This window comes from Helianthus annuus, chromosome 12 (genome assembly GCF_002127325.2).
Source record: "Helianthus annuus cultivar XRQ/B chromosome 12, HanXRQr2.0-SUNRISE, whole genome shotgun sequence".
Classification (NCBI taxonomy): Eukaryota; Viridiplantae; Streptophyta; class Magnoliopsida; order Asterales; family Asteraceae; genus Helianthus; species Helianthus annuus.
The window spans coordinates 74,147,332-74,172,425 of NC_035444.2; the positions used below are offsets into that span (position 1 = coordinate 74,147,332).

The following is a 25,094-nucleotide window of genomic DNA, read 5'->3' on the forward strand; positions in this document are numbered from 1 at the left end:
TTGTCGGAGACGGGAAGAGGATTGATGAAGAGGTTACGTTGTCTTGGAAGGATAAGAAATATCGTATTTGGGTTTCGGAAGAAGCCGGGGTTTGGGTTCCCGAGTTTTACAAGGTTCCTGAGAAATCGCCGGTACCGGAGGACGGTGACATGGAAGACGCCGAGAATAATCATGAGGATTTAGATGATGATGCCAATCTAATGAAGACGCCGGAAATCAACTCGGAATCCGGCAAGGATGATTCGGTAACAGGCAAGGAGGTGCCAACTTTGGAAACTTCTAATGACATTAATGTTGACAATAACTCTCCAATAAATGTGGAGGAGTTTCCAGAAAATGAGGAATTTATCCCTGGCAACCTTTTCGATTTTGAATCTGGTTTAAATGCGGAGGCTGACTTGGAGCTGGAAACACACGTATTAAACAAAAGAAAAAAAAAAGGTTTGGATTTAATGGGCCGAGGTAATCCAGCCTATTCTAGTAGTTTGGAAAAAACTAGAGTGGGGAAAAAGCCCAAAGGTGATGAAGACTTATTTGGTTTGGACCCACTACTGGGCCTGGATAAAAGTAATAATCTGGAAGAGATTTTGGGCCAGGATGGTAATTTTGCTGCTGTTCACGAAGATTCTATTGGCCAAGACGATGCTCAAGAAGCTGAGAGTGTGGATACTGTTATTTCTCGTGAGATTGACTTGAACTCCAACCCTTATGAAGTTAATCGTAAGGATCACATGACAGGTAACACTTTCTTAAGCGTATTGGAAGAGAATGTTATACCTCCTTTTGCCTGTGAAGTAGAAGCTACCATCGAATTGGGGAAAAAGTTGGGTGCCAATTTTTCAGAGTCATTTGTTTTAGTTCAGAATTCGATCGTCCAAGAAGGGTTACAAGGGGTGAAAAAATGAATTGTCTCTCGATTAATATTCGAGGGATAGGGGGTTGTGGTAAACCGGGTTGGATTAGGAAAATTAAAAACGACTTTGGTGTTTCCTTTATTGGCTTGCAAGAGTCTATGGCTTGTAATGTACATTCGGCTGTGGTCTCTAATTATTGGGGAGGCTCAGGTTTTGAGTTCGAGGTAGTGAACGCGAATGGTAATTCAGGAGGTTTAGTGAGTATATGGGATCCTAAATTGTTCGTTAAAGATAAGGTTTCTAAGGACTGTAATTTTCTTCATGTTGCGGGTACGTTTTTGGGAGGAGCGGTTCGTGTTAATGTATTGAATGTTTATGCTCCCCAACAGAATATTGAGAAAAGGCAATTATGGTCTAGAATTGATAATCTTATCCGATCGAATCAAGGCTGGTGGATTATTTTTGGTGATTTTAACGCGGTGCGTGATCGGGTTGAGAGAAAAAATTCAAATTTTGATCCAGTTTGCACCCGGGATTTCAACGATTTTATAGACAATTCGGGTCTGCATGAATATAACCAGAAAGGGATGAGGTATACTTATATGTCTCATAGAAGAGGGGTTTGTACATGGAGTAGAATCGATAGATTTTTGGTTTGCGAAAACGTCTTTAATAAGTGGCCTAATGCGTGTGTCCGGGCTTTGGATAGGAACTTTTCGGATCATTCTCCTATCCTTTTCACTGTTGAAGACTTAAACTTCGGCCCTAAGCCTTTCAGGTTATTTGATTCGTGGCTTGATCGACCCGGTTGTATAGAAGTGGTTAATTCGGTTTGTGAAAATTGGTTTAACCATGGCCCAGCCGATTTGAACCTGTTGAGAAAACTTGGATGTTTGCGTGGTAGATTGAAAGATTGGTACCATGCCTATAGCATTTCGGAACATTCTGAGGAGGCTCGGCTCAGATTAGAGAAAGAAGAGATTGAGAGGCAGATGGAGAATCAAGATTTGGATGAAACTGATTTGTGGATATGGTCAGAATGTAAGGTCGCGCTGGAAAATATAGAGGGCCATAAGGCGCGTGATCTTAGACAAAAGTCGCGTGTCAAATGGGCCTCCTTGGGAGACGAAAATTCTAGTTTTTTCCATTGCGTGGTCAACGGTAGAAAGGCGCGTAACTCTATCCCGGGTTTAATGATTAACGGCGAGTGGGTTACAAAACCAACGCTTGTAAAGAAAGAGGTTTTCCGCTTTTTTAGAAGCCATTTTAAAGAGACGATTTCAGTTCGGCCGGCCTTGTGTTGTTCGGGTATAAAGACTATCGATGAGCAGGGGCGTATTTTCTTGGTTGATTCTTTTTCAAAACAAGAGATTAAAGATGCGGTTTTTGAGTGTGGTTCTAATAAGGCGCCAGGACCCGACGGTTTCAACTTTCGGTTTCTCAAGCGCTTTTGGTGCTTGTTCGAGGAGGATTTTCACAAGATTATGACAGAATTTCACGGTTCAGGTATTATTAATTCTGGTTGCGGGTCCTCCTTTATTACCTTGATTCCAAAGGTTAAATCTCCTATGGGGCTTAAAGACTATAGGCCTATTACTCTTATTGGTATGATTAGTAAAGTTATTTCCAAAATTCTAGCTAATCGTATCAAAAGGGTAATGGGTCAGGTGATTTCTGAGGCTCAATCGGCTTTTTTGCCTGACCGCTTTATTCTTGATGGGCCCCTTGTGGTGAATGAGATTCTGGCTTGGTTGAAGAAAAACAAAAAGAAATCTTTCTTGTTAAAAATTGATTTTGAAAAAGCCTACGATAATGTCAACTGGAATTTTTTGCTCTCTGTTATGTCTCAAATGGGTTTTCCCAAGAGATGGTGCGACTGGATTAAAGGTATTTGTCTCTCCTCAAGAGCCGCGGTACTGGTTAATGGTTCTCCTACTTTTGACTTCCGGTGCGAGAAGGGTCTTCGGCAAGGCGATCCACTGTCGCCTTTTTTATTCTTGATAGTTATGGAAGCTCTTTCTTGGATCCTTAACAAAGCCAAGGATATTGGCGTTTTTAAAGGTATTAATTTTTCTGAAGACGGAACGGATTTGACGCATCTTTTGTATGCGGACGATGCTCTCATTTTGGGGGAATGGACGTGCGAGAATATTAAGAGCATTGCCCGGGTCCTTCGCATTTTCTATTTATGCTCGGGTCTCCGGATAAATCTCCATAAATCAAATATTTATGGTGTTTGTACGGATGACTTGGAGGTGGACAATATGATGGAAGTCTTAGGTTGTAAGCGTGGAGATTTTCCCTTCACTTACCTTGGAATCAAAGTCGGGGCTAAGATGACGCGTATTATTAATTGGGAGCCGGTTGTTGATGTCATCAAAGGACGTTTAGCTTCCTGGAAAGCTAAACATTTATCGATAGGGGGTCGTTTAACTCTTATTAAATCGGTTCTTGAAAGCCTTCCCGTGTATTATTTTTCCTTGTATAAGGCCCCTAAAGCCGTGATTGACTCTATTGAGATGTGTATGAGGCGATTCCTTTGGGCCGATTCTTATGTTGAGAAGAAAATATCTTGGGTTGCTTGGGAGATTGTCACGTTACCAAAAAATCAAGGAGGTTTGGGTATTTCTAAGTTACAAGAGGTGAACGATGCTTTATTGTTAAAATGGACTTGGAGATTCAAAACCGAAGATAGTTGCTTGTGGAAGAAGGTTATTATGGGGTGCCATGGTTCGAGTAGACCTTGGGCTATGTTACCTTGTAATGCGTCGTCGAGTGGTTGTTGGAAATATATAGTTAAAGTGGGCGATATCAAAGTTGCTAATGGTATGCCCCTTCACTCTTTTTTTGTTGGAAACCTTGGAGATGGTCGATCGATTTATTTTTGGGGAGATGTTTGGTTGCGGGATGCTCCGCTTCGTATTATTTACCCTAACCTTTTTAGACTTGAAAAGGATAAATGGATTAAGGTTGCGGATCGGATGCATTGTGTGGACGGCTTCAAGACTATGACTTGGGACTGGAAATCAACGCCTTCCTCTCATGAGGAGGTTTCGGAATTGTTTCAACTTCTTAATGATGTTCATAATCTAGAGTGGCAGGGTGGAGTTGACAATTGGAAATGGAAGGATACGAAGGATGGGCTGTTCAAGGTTTCTTCGGCTAAAAGATTGATGTCAAATGACACTACGGGTACTTGCAGGTCGATGGTTAAATGGAAGGATTGGACGCCACTCAAGTGCAAAATTTTGGTTTGGAGAGTTTTGTTTAATCGGATTCCTACCGTTGTAGAGCTTATCAAACGTGGAGTCAGTATTCTCGATACCGCTTGTTCGTTGTGTCATAGTGATTTGGAGACGACCTTACACCTTTTCACAGGGTGTATTTTCTCCCACGAGGTGTGGTTTCGAATCGAACTGTGGTGTCGCTTGAATCATACCTTTATTTTTGATGTTACGGATCTTATTCGTGTGCCGGAATCGACGTCTATGTCCAAAGATAATAAGCACATCTTAAGGGGTATAGTCTACACTTTTATGTGGGTTTTGTGGATTGAGCGCAATGACCGGATTTTCAACGACAAGAAGCGGAGTCCTATTCAGATTGTGGAGAATATTAAATCTACGGCTTATTTTTTGTTACGAAATAGGACTAGATGGAAAGATATAGATTGGAAAACTTGGTGTATTTGCCCTTTGGGTTGATGTTTTTGTGACACTCGAGGTTTTTCCGAACGATCACCTTGTAATATTTTGTGTGTATATAATTATTATTAAATGAAAACGTGATCTTTGTTTGCTTAATGTGTGTTGAATGTACGTATTATATATAAATGTACGTGAGTCGAGACCATGACTCGCAACCGGGCGGTTGCGAGTGGGCCTTTGGGCCGTGACCGGTTTGGGCCGAAACCCCAAGCCCAACCCGAAACATCCCTTGGTATATATACCCCACCTTTCCCCACTTTCCCTCATTTCATACACAACACACAAACACACTTCTACTATTTTTTCTCTCAACTAGAAACCCTCAACAACACACCCCAATCCCTTCCAATTTTCGGTTCAAGCAAGGATCCCGGACAAGAAACTCGGTCAAGACTATCACTCGGACATTCCATCTTCTCGGTTCCTTTCCTTTGTTTCGACTCCTTCTCCTTCTTCTTAACCGGTTAGTGTGTAATATATGCCTTGTATTCTTGCTTGAATGATATGTGTATGAACTAGAAAAATGTTTGGTTAGTAGGTTTATGTATGATCATTAGGTGGTTTTGTAAAGATTGGAAATATATGATAACATGTTTAAAATGACTTGATAATGGTAGTTTACAAGTGTTCATAGCCAACTATACTATGCTTTAAAGTTTCTTGCAAAAATGATGTTGTTAAACATAAGTTTCGGCTACAAAATACATGTTTCTAGTTCTTGCATGACAATCTTGTTGTAATTTGTGATTTTCGGTTCAAAAGGTATGGTTTTGTTTAAGCATGAAAACCCTAGAAACTATGAACATTTGATGAACTAGTTGAAGATGGTTTGAAGATTTAAAATGGCAAAGTTTGATCCAAATTTTATTATAGGCAGATTAGGAAAAGTGTTTGTAGAAACCTTATTGGTAGTTTCCTAATCTGGGTCTGAATACATGGTACAATTTCGGACTGTTGCATCTGCATCATCACGTGTACGTGAAAGGGACAGCTTACGACTCGCAACTGCGTCGTTGCGACTCGCAACCAAGGCAAGACAACTCGAGACCACATAGTTGCGACTCGCAATCATAGCATGACAACTCGAAACCTCATGATTGCGACTCGAGACTACGACGGTTGCGACTCGCAACCACAGCATGATGACTCGAGACCGCACGGTTGCGACTCGCAACCATAACGTGACAAACCGAGATCTCCTGGTTACGACTCGAGACCATCAGGTTGCGAGTGGGCTGCTCACTTTGGTTATTGGGCCATTATGTGTATCATGGGCTATCTGTTAAATGGACTATGTGTCACTGTGTTCTGTTTGAATGTGTGAATGTTAGGGCCGGCCCAATAACCCCATGACTGTTTGTATTGTTTTGCATGTTACGTGCCAGTTATGTGTATAGTTTTTTACGTGATTGCTTGTGCACCAAACCTGACCTATACCGGTAACCATGTTAGGACGTGGTGACCAGCGTGTTTGACAAGTAACCTAAATCTACCGAGCAACCCAAGGTGAGTTCACAACTTAAAAGCATGCGTCCCGGTGGTTTGGGACACGAGACTAAAACAACCCTATCCCCTGGTAAAAGGGGATACCATTTACATACCTTCCCTGGTTATTGGGAACAAAACTACTTTTCCTTCCCTGATTATTGGGAACAAAACTACTTTTCCTTCCCTGGTTATTGGGAACAAAACTACTTTTCCTTCCCTGGTTATTGGGAACAAAACTGCTTTTCCTTCCCTGGTTATTGGGAACAAAACTACTTTTCTTTCCCTGGTATTGGGAAACCTTTTGGTTAATTACTGTTTATACGGATTGCAACTAACGGCACTAAACGAAACTCTATCACTCAAGTCCCTACTACATAATACCGATTAGTCGCCGGGGCCAGGCGAACGGGTTATTAGTTGATAGCGCTATTTAGGTGTTTACCAGCCTCACACCGTGCCCTGGTTTGGGATCGGTCGTGAACTAATGTACTCAGGCATCCGTCAATGATGATAGAACATTGACATCGGGGCATCCTGCGGATACGCAACGGTTACTTAGTGTTCGGTATTGGAAAAACAGTTTAGTCGCTAACTTTTTGGGGTAGCTCCCCAGGGCATGTATAAACGGGTAAATTAACCGGTGAAACAAGTTTTTTTTTGGTAATTAAAACTGGACAACTAGTGAACTCACTCAGCATTATTGTTGACTCCTTACTGCATGCTTTGCAGGTAACCAATGATTCAGGAGCTGCTGCTTGGGGATGTGTAGTGTTCGTCAAACCCGTGTGTTGGGATAACTGTTTTGAACAATGAACTGCCTTTAAAACTATTCTGGTTTATGCTTCCGCTGTTTTGATTAAACTAATTACCGAACCTAAACTCTAATGTTGCTAATTACTTCGGATATTAAATATTTCTACTATTAATTAAATGCTCAGTATAATTGGTGGCTGGATCCTGGTCAGTCACGCCCTCGAAGCGGATGTTATCCGCAGGTGGAATTTGGGGGTGTGACAGATTGGTATCAGAGCCATTGGTTATAGTGAACTTGGTTTTAAAAAGGGGAAAATCTTTTTGGAGAAAACCAGACTATAACCCGTGACTCGTGACGACACTACACTCCAAGTACAAGGCTCAACACTTTTGACCTCATAGCTCGGACCAGTGTTTACTTGTTTGCTTACTTTATGTTTCCTGTTTCGCTATACGTACTAGTATGCCTAACTAGTGAACGCCCACATACGATATTGCATGTGATTGCACGTTAGCACACCAATATGAATTCATGTACACTTTCTCGTATCATGTGATTGATAGGGTGGTAATTCCCTAAACCTCCATGACTTACACTACTTGATACTCCTTGAAATCTACTCGAGTGTGGGGAACCATTTGACATGAGTTAAGAGGAGCTGAGATGAACATGCAAATCACAATATTATTGTGGGTGCACACATAATAATATAGTGGGGTGGATGTGAGTCCCAGTGAGGCTTAACAAGTGAAAAAGGGGTTCCGTTTCGTTATTTGTATGATGAGAAACACAACAGTCCATAGGAGCCGTAGCAGTGATTGTCTCCTACTCGAACGCGATCTTTTCACTTCTCACTGCACCCCTTTCGAACCTCGATGCTATCGAGTATTACCTGAACACCCATATGAACGCCTAGCGAACTGTGTAGAACATTAGGTGCTTGTACGAACATCCCCGGGATGGATGTTGAAACGACAATGATTGGTCTATATCCTTCTCACCTTTCTTCAACTTAACGTGTTGACGTCTTAAATCCCGAAGTGCGATCACTTCTGCAACACTATCTCAACATACCGTGTATTACTCAGTCAAGAGGGTAGACGTAGTACCTTACTGGCTTCAGCATTTGAACGACCCTAGTCACCGACAACGAGCATCAGCGAATTGACTCCAATCGAACCCTTAACCCTAGTCAGCGGCTCATAGGAGCCAGCTCTTACGAATCAGTCGGGCCATAAGCGATGACAATTGACAATGGTGCGGAAATGCGTAACGGCCAGCTCAATAAGTACACCTTGGGACGCGGCACGGAAACGTGACAGGATGGACTTGTCAGTGAAGGATCGTAGCGCACCATTTCAAGCAACGACATCAGAAACAACAGTCGCGACAACATCAAGGTCAACAACCAGGGGAATGATGATAGTAATGGGAATCCTCGCAACCGTAACAACAACATTGGAAATGATGCTCGTGGAAGGGCATTTAGGATTGGCGCAGGCAACGCCAGGCATAGTAGCAACATGGTAGCTTGTATGGGTAGTTGTTTGCTTCATCTCTATTCTGCTTGACCCTGATACTTCTTGAAACCGAACCAGATGTGGAATCGACTGATGGCAAGTCAAATAGAATCTCAAAAGTTCGTTAGGATGTAAACACGACCTTGTGGGACGAGTGTCCGATGTCGACCTTCCTTCTACCACACTCGATGGTTACAACGCAGTAGTTAGTGTGAATTGGTTACCCAGGGATCACGCGAATATACCCAGTGAGGAGAAAACTTTGTGTGGAGAATCGGCATTTGTTCTAAAGCATCAGAGTAGTTCAATAGTTAGCGCCATTTCAGCTGTGAAGGCCAGAAGTGTCTACAGAGGGATTACTCCGCTGTGTTAGCAACCGCTACGGATGTTAAGGCTAAGGAAAAGTGGATCGAGGATCCACCAGTTGTTCGTTGTTTCTCTCGGCGTGCTATCCGAGGAACATTCAGTTTTTCTTCCGAAAATTTGTTAGGCGGAATCTCAGTTTGATCTCACGTCTGAGGCAGCCCTGATTACTTGTACTTTTACCATTTTGCACCCGGAAGGTCGCAAGAACTATCAAAGCAACTATAGGAACCGTTGGACAGGAGTTTTGTTGGGCCTAGTTCTTCGCTTTGGGGGAGCCCCATTTATCTTAGGGAAGATGGGCCTTTTCGTGTGTATACTGACTATTAAGAACTCATCAAGGTGACAGCCCATAACCGTTTGTCTCGATCCTGTATTGACAACCTGTTAACCAGTTACATGGGTCATGCTCCTATGTGAAGATTGAGTAGCGAACGAACTAACATCAGATGGAAGTCCAAAGGGAGGATGTTCCTAAAACGGCATAGTGAACGCAATAAGGCCATTTCCAGGAGACACCGGATGAATTATTCCATGACCTTTTGGGGTGAACAACCCACCAGCTGCTTTATGGATCACACTGCAACTGTGCTTATCTAGTACGTTTTGAATCACTTCTAGGAGAAAGGGGCACCTTGAACAACACTTGTATTCCATTGTAGAGCTTCTAGGGGAGGAGCGTCTACGTGCGAAGTCTACCTAAGTATGACTTCAGGATTCGGGAAGTACACATTTTCTTTTTATCAAACAACGAAGTGGGAATACACATGGATCTCGCTAAGATCCATTTTGTTAGGAACTGATCAACATCAAAGATCCCTTCGAGGATACAGGAGTTTCTTGGTCCCACTAGATACTATCGCAGCTTAATCACAAGATTTTCGAAGGTCGCACAGCTTAAGTCTCGTTGGCACAGCAGGGTGTTGTGTTCGTGAAAGACCAAGACAGGAGGACGTCTTTTCAGCTTTCGAATCCCAACTTTGTAATGCACTGAGCATCATCTTCACCCTAGGGTACGGGTGATCTAGCGGTATACCATGATGCTTCGAATCAGGATCCCAGTTACACACGGATGCAACGCGAGAAGGTTATTGCTTACGCCTCTCGACAACTTAGGACGCACGAAAGGAACTACACAACGCTTGATTTGGAACTGGGAGCAGTGATCTTCGCACTTAAGTTATGACGGCATTTCCTATACGGAACCAAGTGCGCCACCTACACCGACCACAGAAGTTTAGAACACATATTCAAGCAGAAGGAACTGAATATGCGACAGCGACGATGGGTCGGACTGCTAAATGATTACGAGTGCTCTATCAGGTATCACCCGGGCAAGGCCAATGTAATGGCAGACGCCCTCAGTCGGAAGGGCACTACGCCTAAGCGCGTAAGAGCTTTACAACTCACGATCCATTCTAGTCTACCTTCGCAAATACGAGCTACTCAGATAGAAGCACTGAAACCAGAGAACGTTAGAGCTGAAGCCCTACGCGGGTCAAGGCAACGCTTAGAACAGAAGGAAGACGGTGCTTATTATGTAACAGGACGCATTTGGGTCCCACTCTATGGCGACTTACGAGAACTTGCGATGGATGAAGCGCACAAATCTCGCTACTCAGTACACCCGGGTTCGGACAAGATGTACCACGATATTAAGACTACGTATTGGTGGCCTAGCATGAAGGCCCACATAGCAACTTACGTCAGCAAGTGTTTGACTTGTGCGCAAGTCAAGACGGAATATCAGAAACCCTCAGGCCTACTCCAACAACCAGAGATACCACAATGGAAATGGGAGCAAATTTCCATGGATTTCGTTACTGGCCTACCTAGATCACAGCGCGGAAACGATACTATCTGGGTGATCGTGGATCGACTCACGAAATCCGCACACTTCTTGGCAATCAAAGACAACAGATAAATTCTCCACTCTGGCGAAGATATACCTCAAGGAAGTTGTTTCGAGGCACGGGGTGCCCACCTCTATCATCTCTGATCAAGATGCACGTTTTACTTCGGAACTGTGGCAAGCAATGCACAAGTCTTTTGGCTCATGTTTAGATATGAGCACAGCGTATCACCCACAGACGGACGGGCAGTCCGAACGCACTATTCAAACATTAGAAGACATGCTTCGCGCTTGTGTAAACAACTTGGGCAACCGCTGGGAAAGGCATCTGCCACTCGTGGAATTCTCGTATAATAACAGCTACCACACCAGCATTAAAGCTGCTCCGTTTGAGGCATTGTACGGACGTAAATGCCGGTCACCTCTTTGTTGGGCAGAGGTGGGGGATAGTCAAATCACTGGTCCAGAACATGTGGTAGACACTACTGAGCGGATTGCTCAAATACGACAACGCATGGCGGCCGCTCGTGACCGTCAGAAGGCCTACGCCGATAAAGGCAGGAAACCACTTGAGCTCCAGGATGGGGAGCGGGTATCACTCAAAGTTTCACCCCGGAAGGGTGTGGTTCGTTTTGGTAAACGAGGCAAACTCAACCCACGGTACGTTGGACCTTTCGAAATCCTTGAGAAATAGGCAAGGTGGCCTACAGACTGAACTTACCAGCAGAACTCGGTGCAGTTCACAACGTTTTCCATGTGTCGAATCTGAAGAAGTGTCTGTCAGATGAGACGCACGTAGTTCCTCTGAAGGAACTCACGATCGACGAACAGTTGAAATTCGTCGAAGAACCTGTCGAAATCACGGACCGGGATGTTAAGGTCCTCAAGAGCACTAGAAAACCTCTTGTTCGAGTTCGTTGGAACTCACGGCGCGGCCCAGAGTTTACCTGGGAGCGGGAAGACCAGATGAAGTCTAAGTATCCCCAGTTATTCCCAAACGAAAACCCCAGCACTGAAGCTACAACCGAATTTCGGGACGAAATTCCAAACTAACGGGGGGATGATGTGACACCCCGTTGAAACACACTAGCTTGACAGTGACTGCCTTAACTTTCGGGACGAAAGTTCTTAAAACTTGGGGATAATGTGACACTCGAGGTTTTTCCGAACGATCACCTTGTAATATTTTGTGTGTATATAATTATTATTAAATGAAAACGTGATCTTTGTTTGCTTAATGTGTGTTGAATGTACGTATTATATATAAATGTACGTGAGTCGAGACCATGACTCGCAACCGGGCGGTTGCGAGTGGGCCTTTGGGCCGTGACCGGTTTGGGCCGAAACCCCAAGCCCAACCCGAAACATCCCTTGGTATATATACCCCACCTTTCCCCACTTTCCCTCATTTCATACACAACACACAAACACACTTCTACTATTTTTTCTCTCAACTAGAAACCCTCAACAACACACCCCAATCCCTTCCAATTTTCGGTTCAAGCAAGGATCCCGGACAAGAAACTCGGTCAAGACTATCACTCGGACATTCCATCTTCTCGGTTCCTTTCCTTTGTTTCGACTCCTTCTCCTTCTTCTTAACCGGTTAGTGTGTAATATATGCCTTGTATTCTTGCTTGAATGATATGTGTATGAACTAGAAAAATGTTTGGTTAGTAGGTTTATGTATGATCATTAGGTGGTTTTGTAAAGATTGGAAATATATGATAACATGTTTAAAATGACTTGATAATGGTAGTTTACAAGTGTTCATAGCCAACTATACTATGCTTTAAAGTTTCTTGCAAAAATGATGTTGTTAAACATAAGTTTCGGCTACAAAATACATGTTTCTAGTTCTTGCATGACAATCTTGTTGTAATTTGTGATTTTCGGTTCAAAAGGTATGGTTTTGTTTAAGCATGAAAACCCTAGAAACTATGAACATTTGATGAACTAGTTGAAGATGGTTTGAAGATTTAAAATGGCAAAGTTTGATCCAAATTTTATTATAGGCAGATTAGGAAAAGTGTTTGTAGAAACCTTATTGGTAGTTTCCTAATCTGGGTCTGAATACATGGTACAATTTCGGACTGTTGCATCTGCATCATCACGTGTACGTGAAAGGGACAGCTTACGACTCGCAACTGCGTCGTTGCGACTCGCAACCAAGGCAAGACAACTCGAGACCACATAGTTGCGACTCGCAATCATGACAACTCGAAACCTCATGATTGCGACTCGAGACTACGACGGTTGCGACTCGCAACCACAGCATGATGACTCGAGACCGCACGGTTGCGACTCGCAACCATAACGTGACAAACCGAGATCTCCTGGTTACGACTCGAGACCATCAGGTTGCGAGTGGGCTGCTCACTTTGGTTATTGGGCCATTATGTGTATCATGGGCTATCTGTTAAATGGACTATGTGTCACTGTGTTCTGTTTGAATGTGTGAATGTTAGGGCCGGCCCAATAACCCCATGACTGTTTGTATTGTTTTGCATGTTACGTGCCAGTTATGTGTATAGTTTTTTACGTGATTGCTTGTGCACCAAACCTGACCTATACCGGTAACCATGTTAGGACGTGGTGACCAGCGTGTTTGACAAGTAACCTAAATCTACCGAGCAACCCAAGGTGAGTTCACAACTTAAAAGCATGCGTCCCGGTGGTTTGGGACACGAGACTAAAACAACCCTATCCCCTGGTAAAAGGGGATACCATTTACATACCTTCCCTGGTTATTGGGAACAAAACTACTTTTCCTTCCCTGATTATTGGGAACAAAACTACTTTTCCTTCCCTGGTTATTGGGAACAAAACTACTTTTCCTTCCCTGGTTATTGGGAACAAAACTGCTTTTCCTTCCCTGGTTATTGGGAACAAAACTACTTTTCTTTCCCTGGTATTGGGAAACCTTTTGGTTAATTACTGTTTATACGGATTGCAACTAACGGCACTAAACGAAACTCTATCACTCAAGTCCCTACTACATAATACCGATTAGTCGCCGGGGCCAGGCGAACGGGTTATTAGTTGATAGCGCTATTTAGGTGTTTACCAGCCTCACACCGTGCCCTGGTTTGGGATCGGTCGTGAACTAATGTACTCAGGCATCCGTCAATGATGATAGAACATTGACATCGGGGCATCCTGCGGATACGCAACGGTTACTTAGTGTTCGGTATTGGAAAAACAGTTTAGTCGCTAACTTTTTGGGGTAGCTCCCCAGGGCATGTATAAACGGGTAAATTAACCGGTGAAACAAGTTTTTTTTTGGTAATTAAAACTGGACAACTAGTGAACTCACTCAGCATTATTGTTGACTCCTTACTGCATGCTTTGCAGGTAACCAATGATTCAGGAGCTGCTGCTTGGGGATGTGTAGTGTTCGTCAAACCCGTGTGTTGGGATAACTGTTTTGAACAATGAACTGCCTTTAAAACTATTCTGGTTTATGCTTCCGCTGTTTTGATTAAACTAATTACCGAACCTAAACTCTAATGTTGCTAATTACTTCGGATATTAAATATTTCTACTATTAATTAAATGCTCAGTATAATTGGTGGCTGGATCCTGGTCAGTCACGCCCTCGAAGCGGATGTTATCCGCAGGTGGAATTTGGGGGTGTGACAGTTTTCTCGTTTGTTCTCTCGTAAGTCCTTGCTTTGAGGACTTTGCGAGTTTTGTGTTTTAATGAAGTTTTCCTTTCAAAAAAAAAAATCTGTTTAAATATTAAAGCTATTGTATAACGCACTTGAATGTAGCTATCTTTTATTATATGAATAATACATAAATAAACATAATATATAATTAAAGGGTCAAGTTATTCTACAAAGGCTCCTAATTGTAAGAAGTGTAAGAAGGATTTATAGAGTGACAAGTGTACAATAACCTAAAATTAAACCCACTACATCACCACCCCAAACCTAAACCCCCCACCACCCAATAGAGCAAATAACCAATAACAGTCTATCTTCGCGGTTTTGATATAAACAAATTAGATTCGTGATTTAATAGCCTATAAAACAGTTTTAGTATTTTAATGATTTTAATGAAACAAATAATATAAGTTGATTGACATTTATACCAATAGAGTGATGGTTTGTTAGCAAAGACAAAGTCAAAGCCTATAAACACCTGGGTTAAAAAGAAGAATGTATTAGGTTAAGATCAAGTTCCACCTATGACATGGGTTACAAAGAAATTAGCCGTTAAAAAAAGTTTGAGTGACATTTTTATTATATCAAAAATCATTATGATTTTTGTGTATGATATTCACATGGCAAGAAGTTTATGGTAATTTGATATAATGGTATTTAATTAATGGGTGGAGATACAATAGAAAGTTTATTTGGCTAGGAAGGTTAGGAAGTGATCTTGATCATCCATTAAGTTAATCAAGGGCTAAGATTAAATCAGGGAAATTGAAAGGAAGAAAAGAGGCGCGTGAGTTTGTTCAATGGCATTCTAGTCAATCCAAGCCAATAGTTTCTCTCTCCTTCAATTCCCCCCCATTTTTTAAACGTTAATAACTCTTTCATACGACATTATTTTTTTATAAAAGTTGCACCAAAAAAACGAGCGTTTTTTTATCTTTAAAACGAGTATACTATTGCTATATTTAAAAAAAAATTTAAACCCAGTTCTGTAAAACGCAATAGAAAAACCACCAGTTACGTAAAACGCAATGAAAAAAACCTAAAAGATGACATTTTTCTAAAACTCAATGCACCAAAAACACAAATAAATGACTTATTTGTAAAACGCAATGGCCAGAAAACACAAAGAAATGTCTTATTTCTAAAACGCAATGGACTGAAAACACATAAAAAAGTGTTTTACCTAAAACGCAATGCACAACAAACACAAAGAAATGTCTTATTTGTAAAACGCAATGGCCAGAAAACACAAAGAAATGTTTTATTTGTAAAACGCAATGCCAGAAAACACTTAAAAATGTCTCATTTCTAAAACGCAATGACCTAAAAAAACAAAAGAAAGTGTTCTCTGTAAAACGCAATGGACTGAAAACACCTAAAAATGTGTTTTACCTAAAACGCAATGACTAAAAACACTTCAAAAATGTGTTTTACCTAAAACGCAATGACTAAAGATACTTAAAAATGTGTTTTTTCTAAAACGCAATAGCCAGAAAACACATAAAACTCTCTTATTTCTAAAACGCAATGGGCACATAAAAATGTGCTACCAGGGGCTGCCGCCCCCGGACCCCCGCCAAGATCGTAAAACGCAATGACTAAATAAAAACCCAGATCGTGAAAATGAAATTAAAGAATTTCTTACATGAATCGAAGCCGGTTTCTTCATCAATTGACGAAATTTGAATGATAGAAACACTTATCAGCGATTGAATCGAACAAATCAAGTGATTATCTTCAAAATCATCAGAAAAACGAGATTTTGAATGAAATTAAACTGGGTTTTCTTCGAAAAAAGCTGAAGAACACGTTGATCGGATGGTTGAATCATTGATTGATGACGAAAATCACACTATAATGTAGTGATTATTGAGATAGTAAGTGAAGAAAAGGATGGAGATGGTGGGTTTTGAAAATGGTGGGTTTTGAAAATGGTGGGTTTTGAAGTAACCGGAGAGAAGAAGGAAAAAGAAATGATGAGATTGACTAAAATACCCTTTCTCTTTATTTTAAAATTTCCCACATGTCATAATCCTATGGCTTCCTATCCTTTCTAGCGAAAATTAACTTCCTATTTGATTTTTTCCCTTAATTAATATACCTTTTTATCACCAAAAAAGAAAGGAATAAACATATCATCTAATTTGACTTAATCAAGACAGGAGGAATATAGATAACCCAAAGAAAAAGATATAACTCAGTTGACAGCAAATATATTTATATTTAGGGTTGAATTGAACAAATTCAAAGATTCTTGATTTCATCAAATCTTTGAACAAATACTTTCTATGCATTTTTGAGGCATAGATTCCGGGATTAGGACAAAAGATAAGGTTGTTTTTCAATTAAATTTATATATTTTAAACATTCAATAAGTAATTACTTTATTTCTTACTTAAATATTTTTTAATAAATACTGATGTTGATGTTATGTTTATCAATTAAGGCATATTATTTAATATAAGTATTAACTCATTTCTAAACCAAATATTCTTTGTTTATCAATTAAGGCATATTATTTAATATAAGTATTAATTCATTTCTAATCCAAATATTCTTTTATGAAATACTGATGTTGATGTTATGTTTATCAATTAAGGCATATTATTTAATATAAGTATTAATTCATTTCTAATCCAAATATTTTTGTTTATCAATTAAGGCATATTATTTAATATAAGTATTAATTCATTTCGAATCCAAATATTCTTTTATGAATATTTGATGTTGATATTATGAGAGGCCCTATCAGTAAAACTTGTTAATTTTATTTTTACGCAGTGTTGGTAAAACTTGGCCGACTCAGCCTAGGAACAGCAAGGAATCGAGGGTCCTTTTTAACGATTTTCACCAACTCAGGGGAATCAAGTGGAATCGAATGGAATGGGACCGAATCAGTCAAACTCAGGGGAATCAAGTGGAATCGAATGGAATGGGACCGAATCAGGCGACTACCAACTTGGTCATTGGGCCAAGTTTGACTTAAAAAAAACTAATATCCTAAAACTCTAACTTGGCAACGCCGATTCACATTATCTCCAAAATTATCGACGACAACAACCAACTCACGTCTGGAGAATCGTAGCTCACCCCTACTAGTCTACCACCGAGTACCTACACTCACGCCCACCTTCCCCAAAATTGAACTTTAAGCATATCATTTTAAATTATGCTTATTTTGACATAAATTATGCAAATTATGAATATATTATGAATCTATGACATGTATATATATCTCCTGATAATTAATTTTCTTTATAATTTACTATGTTTGAGTATTATGAATATATTATGAATCTATGACATGTATATATATCTCCTGATAATTAATTTTCTTTATAGTTTACTATGTTTGAGTACTCTTCAAGTACTCACCGTCTAAGCTGGGTACTCGCAACTCTCCATCCAATCGAGTTAGGAGCGTCTAGCGACTTCTACAACATTGTTTTTATGTACAAAATATATTTATTTTTATTTTTGTATACATTTATTTAACATGACAATGAAAATGATTGTGTAAATTAATATCTTATTTTAAAAGAGTTTATACCATACATGGTGATTGATAGAGATTCTATTTAATGATAAATGTTGAGTGCTAACTAAAAAGGCATCTTGAAAAGTACAAAAAATGGATGGTTTGCAAATTCCATGTTTTTTATTTATAAAGGAAAACAAACATAAAATAGGTTTGTATTGTTGTTTGTGTTTGCCAAAAGGGAATCTTACACAGACATAAATTTAGAATTTAAACCCAAAATAAAGGAGACTTTTTACCATCCCAAAGTAAAGAAGTTAATAGAAAAAAAGTAAATCTCAAGGGCAAAAAGATTCAAGATTTCATAAAGATAGTATGAAGGGAATAATATGCATAAAATACTGCATACCTCAATGATCATGTTTCTCATCTCAAATACAGATGTGCTTCACATGAAGCTACTTGGACAAAGAATCCAAGAAAATTGTAACAACTCAAATTTGTAAAAGTTCCAAAAAAAAAAAAAAAAAAAAAATAGGAAAACTAATCCTGCAAAATTTCATCAATCTTTATGTATAAGTTATTTTTTTTTTAGGTTGTCTATTTTATATATAAACTCACCTATATAATTAACCGATTATTTTTCGAAAAAAAAATTATATCAAAATTTATACACCTTTCCAGCAGTAATTCTCAGATTTAGCATCTTCTCCATCATCCATGCTGTCCCCACCGGTGGTCGTGGTGGTTCCGGTAAGAAACGGGCCATCAGGAGAACTCGACTGAGAAATACCGTGCTTCGACGATTCAACAAACTGATCTTGGGGCAGGGTCCACGTGCCTCCTCCCAAAACACCGCCAGTTTGATTCACGGTTGAGGTGTTGGAAGATGGAAATCTTCGCGTGTGCAGTCTGTATTTCTACAATTCACAGGCGAAACAAAATAACATATGAATAGAAGTTGAGAGCTTTATACGAATCGAACACTAAAACAGTAAAACTCACTTGCAGATGGCTTTTTACTTCATCATTGGTAAGGCCGTCAACTTGCATAAGTTCTCTAATCTGTTTAGGGGTAGCAGCTGCAAACGATTCGAACAATTCATAAATTAGTTATTTGCTTAAAACCGACAAAAAATTAAATAAGAAGATGTTGAAGTTTTAAGGGCTAACCTTGTGAACCTCCGAGTTGCTGCAGGGCATTGACGAAACGTCTATGCAACTCAGTGGACCAACATCTTCTTTGTTTTCTAGACGATTGCTGCTGAGGCGAGAGACCACGAGGGACACCGGTCGATTGATCATTCGTCGCAAAACAAGGGGTCAGTTTGGCATCAGGACTAGTTTTAGTAACTAAATTGTTTCCCCTCATGGAATTCTTGATTCCGATTCCGGGAGTAATTAAAGAAAGCCCAGGAATTGGTAATTCCTCCCTATCTTTCTCTCCTGGTGTTCCCACCATTGTAAATCCATAACATCCCTTCAATGGGATAAAAGCTTTTCCAAGATGGTTTCCGAATGACCGATGTGATCCGTCGATCGTTCGGTCATCTTCTTCCACAGCTCTCTACAAGGATATTAATCATATAAATCTAACAAACACTTTTCTTATTTGATTATAATATAACGAAAATAGTGAATGGTGGTACAAGATGATGCACCCCTTTTTAGTTTTTACCTTTTTGGTTATTTTATCTGTTGAATTTGGTTTATGACTTTGGATTTGATTCATGTTTGGACTGTTTTCATTGGTGTTCCAAAGCTGTGTGGAGCTCAACCAATTCTTCTTATCTCCTCCACCCTTTTCTTCCCTGATCAAATCCACTTCTACCTCTTCATCACAACTCTTTTTAAGTGGTATAAATTCTTCAAGCACTGGCTCAACACTAGATGATTTCCTGAACACCATTGCCTCCTCTTTTAATGCAATAATAGCTGCCGAAACACACTGTTAGACACATCATTTTCACTAGCACTAATCAACTAACAAACATATCCAAAATCACCCCTTTGAAACCTACAGTCTCTCATAGGCAATTCATCAAACAGTTGGTGTACATATATGATAAAATTATACACAATACATTATCATCAAACCCATCAAATACCCAATTCCCATTTACAAAAACCAACCTAAAAAAAAGTCAAAATTCATCTTTAAAATCATCCTTTTTAAAACCTACAGTCTCACCTTGACAATTCATCAAACAGTTGGTGTACAAATATTATAAAACTTTACACAATACATTATCATCAAAACCATCAACAACCCACATCCCATTTACAAAAACCCACCTCAAAAAAAAAAAAAAAAAAATCAAAACTTTATGTGTAATAAAGCTGAATAAATTGAAGAAGAATAACGAACCATCATTAATAAGGAGCATGCAAAGGGGGAGTTCACGTTTAAAGGCATCGATTTTCCGCATTTCGGACTCTAATCGGGTAACAAAATCATCAAGTTTCAATATCTTGTCAGGCACGCTACCGATTGAGGAAACTTGACGAAGAAATTGAGCGATAGTTTTGGGGATAAAAGTGGGTTTGAAATCCAAAGTAAGCTCAGGAATCGGATTGAAGCTCCCCATCTCTGTGAATGTTTGGATTTGATCGTGAATTTGATGGTACGAAGAGAAAGAGTGGGGAGTGAAGGATCTATATGTATAGTTGTTGTGATTATGTCATATACAGATGAAAGAACATGGGAATCTGGAGAGAGAGAGAATGAGAGATGAAGAGAGAGAGAGAGAGAGAGAGAGAGAGAGAGAGAGAGAGAGATGCAAGATTCTATTAAGCGATGAGGGGTTATCTGTCACACCCTCGGCTCGTCGCGTAAACTGGCTCACACCCACTCATTGAACCCGGTTCGTGATTTGTCACTTTAATACCTAAACTACCCCTTAAACCTTTCTTAGGTTAAGTTTATAGTTTTCTCTAAGATTTAATTACTGTTTTCGTCCCTGTGGTTTGTTAAAAATTACAATTTTAGTTCATTAGATTAAAAATTGCGATTTCAGTCCCTATGGTTTCACTTTCGTAACCATTTCAGTCCACCTCGTAACCATTTCAGTCCCTGTACTTACAGAATAAATGGATTGAAATGGTTACGAAAGTGAAACCACAGAGACTGAAATGGTTACGAAAGTGAAACCACAGGGGATGAAATCACAATATTTAAACTAATGGACTGAAATAGTGATTTTTAACAAACCACAAGGACGAAAACAGTAATTAACTCTTTTCTCTAAACTACCCTTAAACCTTTCTTAGGTTAAGTTTATAGTTTTCTCTCTTCTTGTTATAACGTAACTCCCCGACGTTTCCGCCGCGTTTTGTTGTTTTACGCGACTGGGGTGTTAGTTGTATACGAATAACAACGAATTTGATTATTTAGAATTTGCCCTTAGGGTATGTGGTTTGGTTTAGCTAAATGGTGCTAGTTAAGACATCACATCACTGCCACATAGGCAGTGGAGAGTTAACTAGCCCAACCGTTAACTAACCTGGTGTGGTTTAGCTAAAGGTTAAAAAAATAAAAGAAATGGGATTGGCTGAATACGGGTGGTCCCCACACATGAAATGGTTAACGCTCGCCAAGAACATGGTGATGGTGATGATGGCGCCCCCTTTAGCTAGCATGAGGCGGGTTGAGGGCTTTAGCAAGGTGATGTGGAGGTGGGCGTTAACCCACACCATTCGACCTTAAAAGTAAATGCATATATGCTATATGATCATGAAACATCTAAGAAAATTTAAGAGTGGTGGTGGTTGCCAAAATGACTAGAAGGGTGCTACTACAAAAGATCTTTCATCTTAGCAAGCAACAAAGTTTTACAAAAACTGAAAAAACTATTATTGATGGTATTTTAGAAGATGATATACTCCATTGGTCAAAGTTATATATAATATAACAACGTTTGCTTAATTTTGATGCAAAATCATAAGTACATAAAGTTCTATAGAAACGAGAAAATGAATCTAGAGAATGGAACCTAATTCTCATCTAAACATGAAAGAAACATACAAGTGAATGAATCCATGATAAGGACCGTAATGTCACAATGTCAAGTTGTAAGGGCTAAATATGAGATTCCAAAGTGATTTCTCTACCACTAAAGTGGTAGCATTTCCACCATCCCTTGGTGTTTACATGTACCCCCTCCAAAGTTCTAAAACGTCACCTTTTGTTTTAACAGAGAATTTATGCATGCCATCCTTGATTTATCCATCAAAATAGTAATATGATATTATACTTTATTCTTTTTAATTTGATGGTTTACAAATCCATCCAAAAAACCCCTTTATTTTCCTTTTAGACTTTAAGAGCCCATATAACCATCTAATTAGAGGCGAACAAAGGTAATTACTTAGAGGGCAGTCGTCCCTCTTAAAATAGCGTAATTTTTAAGCAAAAATTTTATTGTGCCCACTAAATATTTGGTTAAGCTCCTCGATTGCCCCTCAAGAAAAAAATAGGTCCACCAATTTATTTATTTTTTTCCTCATTTGTAAGTTCAATTTTTGTTTTCAACTCACACTTATTAAAGTATCCTTTTTTATTTACACAAGTTGAAAGTGGTTAGCTTGTTATTTAAACAAGCTTTACTAGTGGTGAGTGGTGACATCTTAAAGGTCATAAATTAATCTTTTCATCCTAGTGTATTTTATTGAGAAGTTAGAAAGAGGACTTTTTAAATTTGCATTATGTATAAAAACAAAATTTACAATTTATAGGAAATTAGCAAACTTGGACAACAATGGTCAACTTCATAATTCAAAATCCTTCCGGCTAGAGTTTAGAAGTGCTAAATGGATCATGTTTGTGGGTTTAACCCGACCCGAATCCAAAAATTTTATACGAACTCGAACCCGATTCGAACCCGAAAATCGTTTCATACATATGAACCTGAACCCGACCCATTCAACCCAAAAAAATTTATTTTTCTATTTTTCAGCAAATTAATATATATTAAAATTAACATCTACTAAAAAAACACAAATTTATATAATAAATTATATTAAAATCATAAATCTTATGTCAGATTCTATTTTTAAGTGATAATTATAGCATAAAATACACAATCAATTTAATTTATAACATAAAACATATTGTAAAAAAGAATATAATAGAAATGGGTTAAATGGGTCAACCCGCCAACCCGACCGGGTTGACCCGAACATGACCCGTTTAGCTACACGGGTTGGTGAGGGTAACGGGAGTAGCTGAAGGAGTGACTGTAGTAGTAGCGCTGACACGCTTAGGCAGTTTATTCTGTTCCACTGCCTGATCGGTGATGCGATGAGCGAGGCGTTGGATTTCCTGGATGTTTTCGAGGTTAGCCGACGTAACGTGGCTCTGAATTTCTGGCGCCAATCCCTTGAGATACAACTCAATGCGCTTGTATGGAGGGTCCACCATAGTAGGACACAGAACGGCCAGCTCGTTCGACCGTTTAGTATACGCTTCGATCTCTGACCCAACCATTTTCAGATTGTACAGCTCGTCTTCTAGCTTGTGAATATCCTCACGCGTGCAGTACTCACGCTTAATGAGTTCCTTAAAATCGTTCCATGGGGTGGCGTTAGCAGCTGCCAACCCAAGAATCTGCACCTGCGCGTTCCACCAGGTTAGCGCGATTCCTTCCAAGGTGCCAGTAGCAAACTTGACCTTGCGAGCCTCAGGGCACTCGCACATTTCGAATACTGATTCTAGCTTCTCGAACCAGTGGAGGAGTCCAACCGCTCCTTCTGTGCCGCTGAAAGAGTTTGGACGACAGTCCATGAAGTTCTTGAAAGTGCAGACAGGCTGCTGCGCTTGTTGACCTGCTTGAGCTGCTGCAACTGCCGCAGCAACTTGGGCTTGAACAAGAGCCTCTAACTGGGCTTGTGTCATGTTAATTCTTCCAGCCATTGATCTTCATGTCAAAGGCGAAATAGGTGAGAAAAGTTCGCGAATAGTGCGATGACATAAAAGCGTAAGCACGTAAAGGTTCTTAAGCAATAGCAAATAGTGAGCATTGTAGTCTAAGCATACCACGAGCAAAGTCCTAAGTAATTCTAGCAAGTAGGCAATAAACATAAACCTTATTACCTAAAATGTCGAGCCTTGCACGTGGAGCGAAGCGTCGTTGTGGATCGTTGAGAGCACTGTTCTGGTTATAGTCTGGTTTTAATAAAAACGTTTTCCCATATTAAAACCAAGTTCTCTATAACCAATGTCTCTGATACCAATCTGTCACACCCCCAAAAATCCACACGCGGAGTACCACCGCTTGGGAGCGTGACGTGACCAGGATCAAGCCATCAATCATATCAAACATAGCATTAAATAATAATAAAAGTCATTAAAATAGATTATCATGACATGATCGATGTTTTAAAACCAAGCATTGTTTTGAGTAGCGGAAGCATTGTTATAAACCCAAATTAAATATACTGAAGTGTCATAAGTGTTCAACAAAGTATTACGATCCTTGTCCACAACGACCGGCTCCTCTTTGTGCAAGCTCCAAGTACCTAACGATCTGCAAGGCATGTAACAGAATGATCAACAAACTAGTTGAGCGAGTTCACAGTAAGTAAGTGCGTAACAGTAAGTAAAGGGTGGCTCTACTTGGCCGATAGTAAGTTATATAGGTGGGGGCTTCCCATGTTATGTGACCACTAGACTATTCGTATCAACTACTCGTATCATCCCTGTTCTTCTTCCGAGAACAGTAGCGCGTATGGGGTGTACGTAGGTCTTACGTACGTATCCTTCACAACCGAGGATAGGAGACGCGGGGGTGTACGTGGGTTTCACGTACGTATCCTTTGTACCGAGGATAGAAGTAAGTAATGCGTACACGTAGGTTTTACGTGCGTGCCTGACATCCGAGGCAGTAATTGGCATATGACCACGTAGGTGTTATCCTAACCTACGGAACCGTCCTGACATCCGAGGATCATGGTAGGTGATAGTCTAGGAAAAGCATATGTACGTTCTTAGTCAATTTTAACCTTTATCCCATTCCCACGACCCGGGAATCCCATGCCTTAGTAGAAGTGTGAACTCACCTGGGTTTGCTCGGCAGACAGTATAATGCTCAAGTATACAAGTAAGGAATCAACCACGTCCTATCATGGTTACTATGCAAGTTAGGTTCGTATGTAGCACATTTGTATCACGTATGGTATCAAGTATAATCATGGCAAATCACATAACAGTATCAGCAGTTCATATCAAATAACGAGTCCAAGTAGTCGGCCCAATTAACATAAGCAGTCCAATAACATAACAGTCATAAGGTTGGGCCCGTGACAGTGGAGGCCCAAAACAGTGTACGTGCAAAGGAGGTCTCGAGTCGCAACCAGCGATCTCGAGTCGCAACCGGTGGTTACGAGTCGCAACAGGCGGTCTCGGTTCATCAT

General features: G+C 40.1%; 2 protein-coding genes across 2 annotated transcripts; one reads left to right on the forward strand and one right to left on the reverse strand.

The window, feature by feature from the left end:
* The first annotated feature begins 901 nt into the window (after positions 1 to 901).
* On the forward strand, positions 902 to 4,558 carry LOC110893084. The gene is made up of 2 exons (XM_022140204.1): positions 902 to 2,459; positions 2,658 to 4,558. Exons 1-2 carry the CDS (start codon positions 902 to 904, stop codon positions 4,556 to 4,558), a joined length of 3,459 nt encoding a protein of 1,152 aa, XP_021995896.1.
* A 13,464-nt stretch (positions 4,559 to 18,022) lies between these two features.
* Positions 18,023 to 20,444, reverse strand: LOC110895295 (transcription factor HHO6). Its single transcript, XM_022142581.2, has 5 exons — positions 20,053 to 20,444; positions 19,363 to 19,619; positions 18,858 to 19,251; positions 18,690 to 18,766; positions 18,023 to 18,604 (listed from the first exon to the last, which is right to left on the reverse strand). Exons 1-5 carry the CDS (start codon positions 20,270 to 20,272, stop codon positions 18,353 to 18,355), a joined length of 1,200 nt encoding a protein of 399 aa, XP_021998273.1. The 5' UTR covers positions 20,273 to 20,444; the 3' UTR covers positions 18,023 to 18,352.
* Positions 20,445 to 25,094: the final 4,650 nt, after the last annotated feature.

Excerpts from the sequence above, each read along its gene's own strand:
- LOC110895295 (XM_022142581.2), bottom strand. The coding sequence starts at position 20,272 with ATGGGGAGCTTCAATCCGATTCCTGAGCTTACTTTGGATTTCAAACCC. Across the intron at positions 19,620-20,052 it reads CATGCTCCTTATTAATGATG|CTATTATTGCATTAAAAGAG; the intron begins GTTCGTTATTCT and ends GTGTTTCGGCAG. Across the intron at positions 18,767-18,857 it reads GCAACTCGGAGGTTCACAAG|CTGCTACCCCTAAACAGATT; the intron begins GTTAGCCCTTAA and ends AATCGTTTGCAG.
- LOC110893084 (XM_022140204.1), top strand. The coding sequence starts at position 902 with ATGAATTGTCTCTCGATTAATATTCGAGGGATAGGGGGTTGTGGTAAA. Across the intron at positions 2,460-2,657 it reads TAGGCCTATTACTCTTATTG|CCTACGATAATGTCAACTGG; the intron begins GTATGATTAGTA and ends ATTTTGAAAAAG.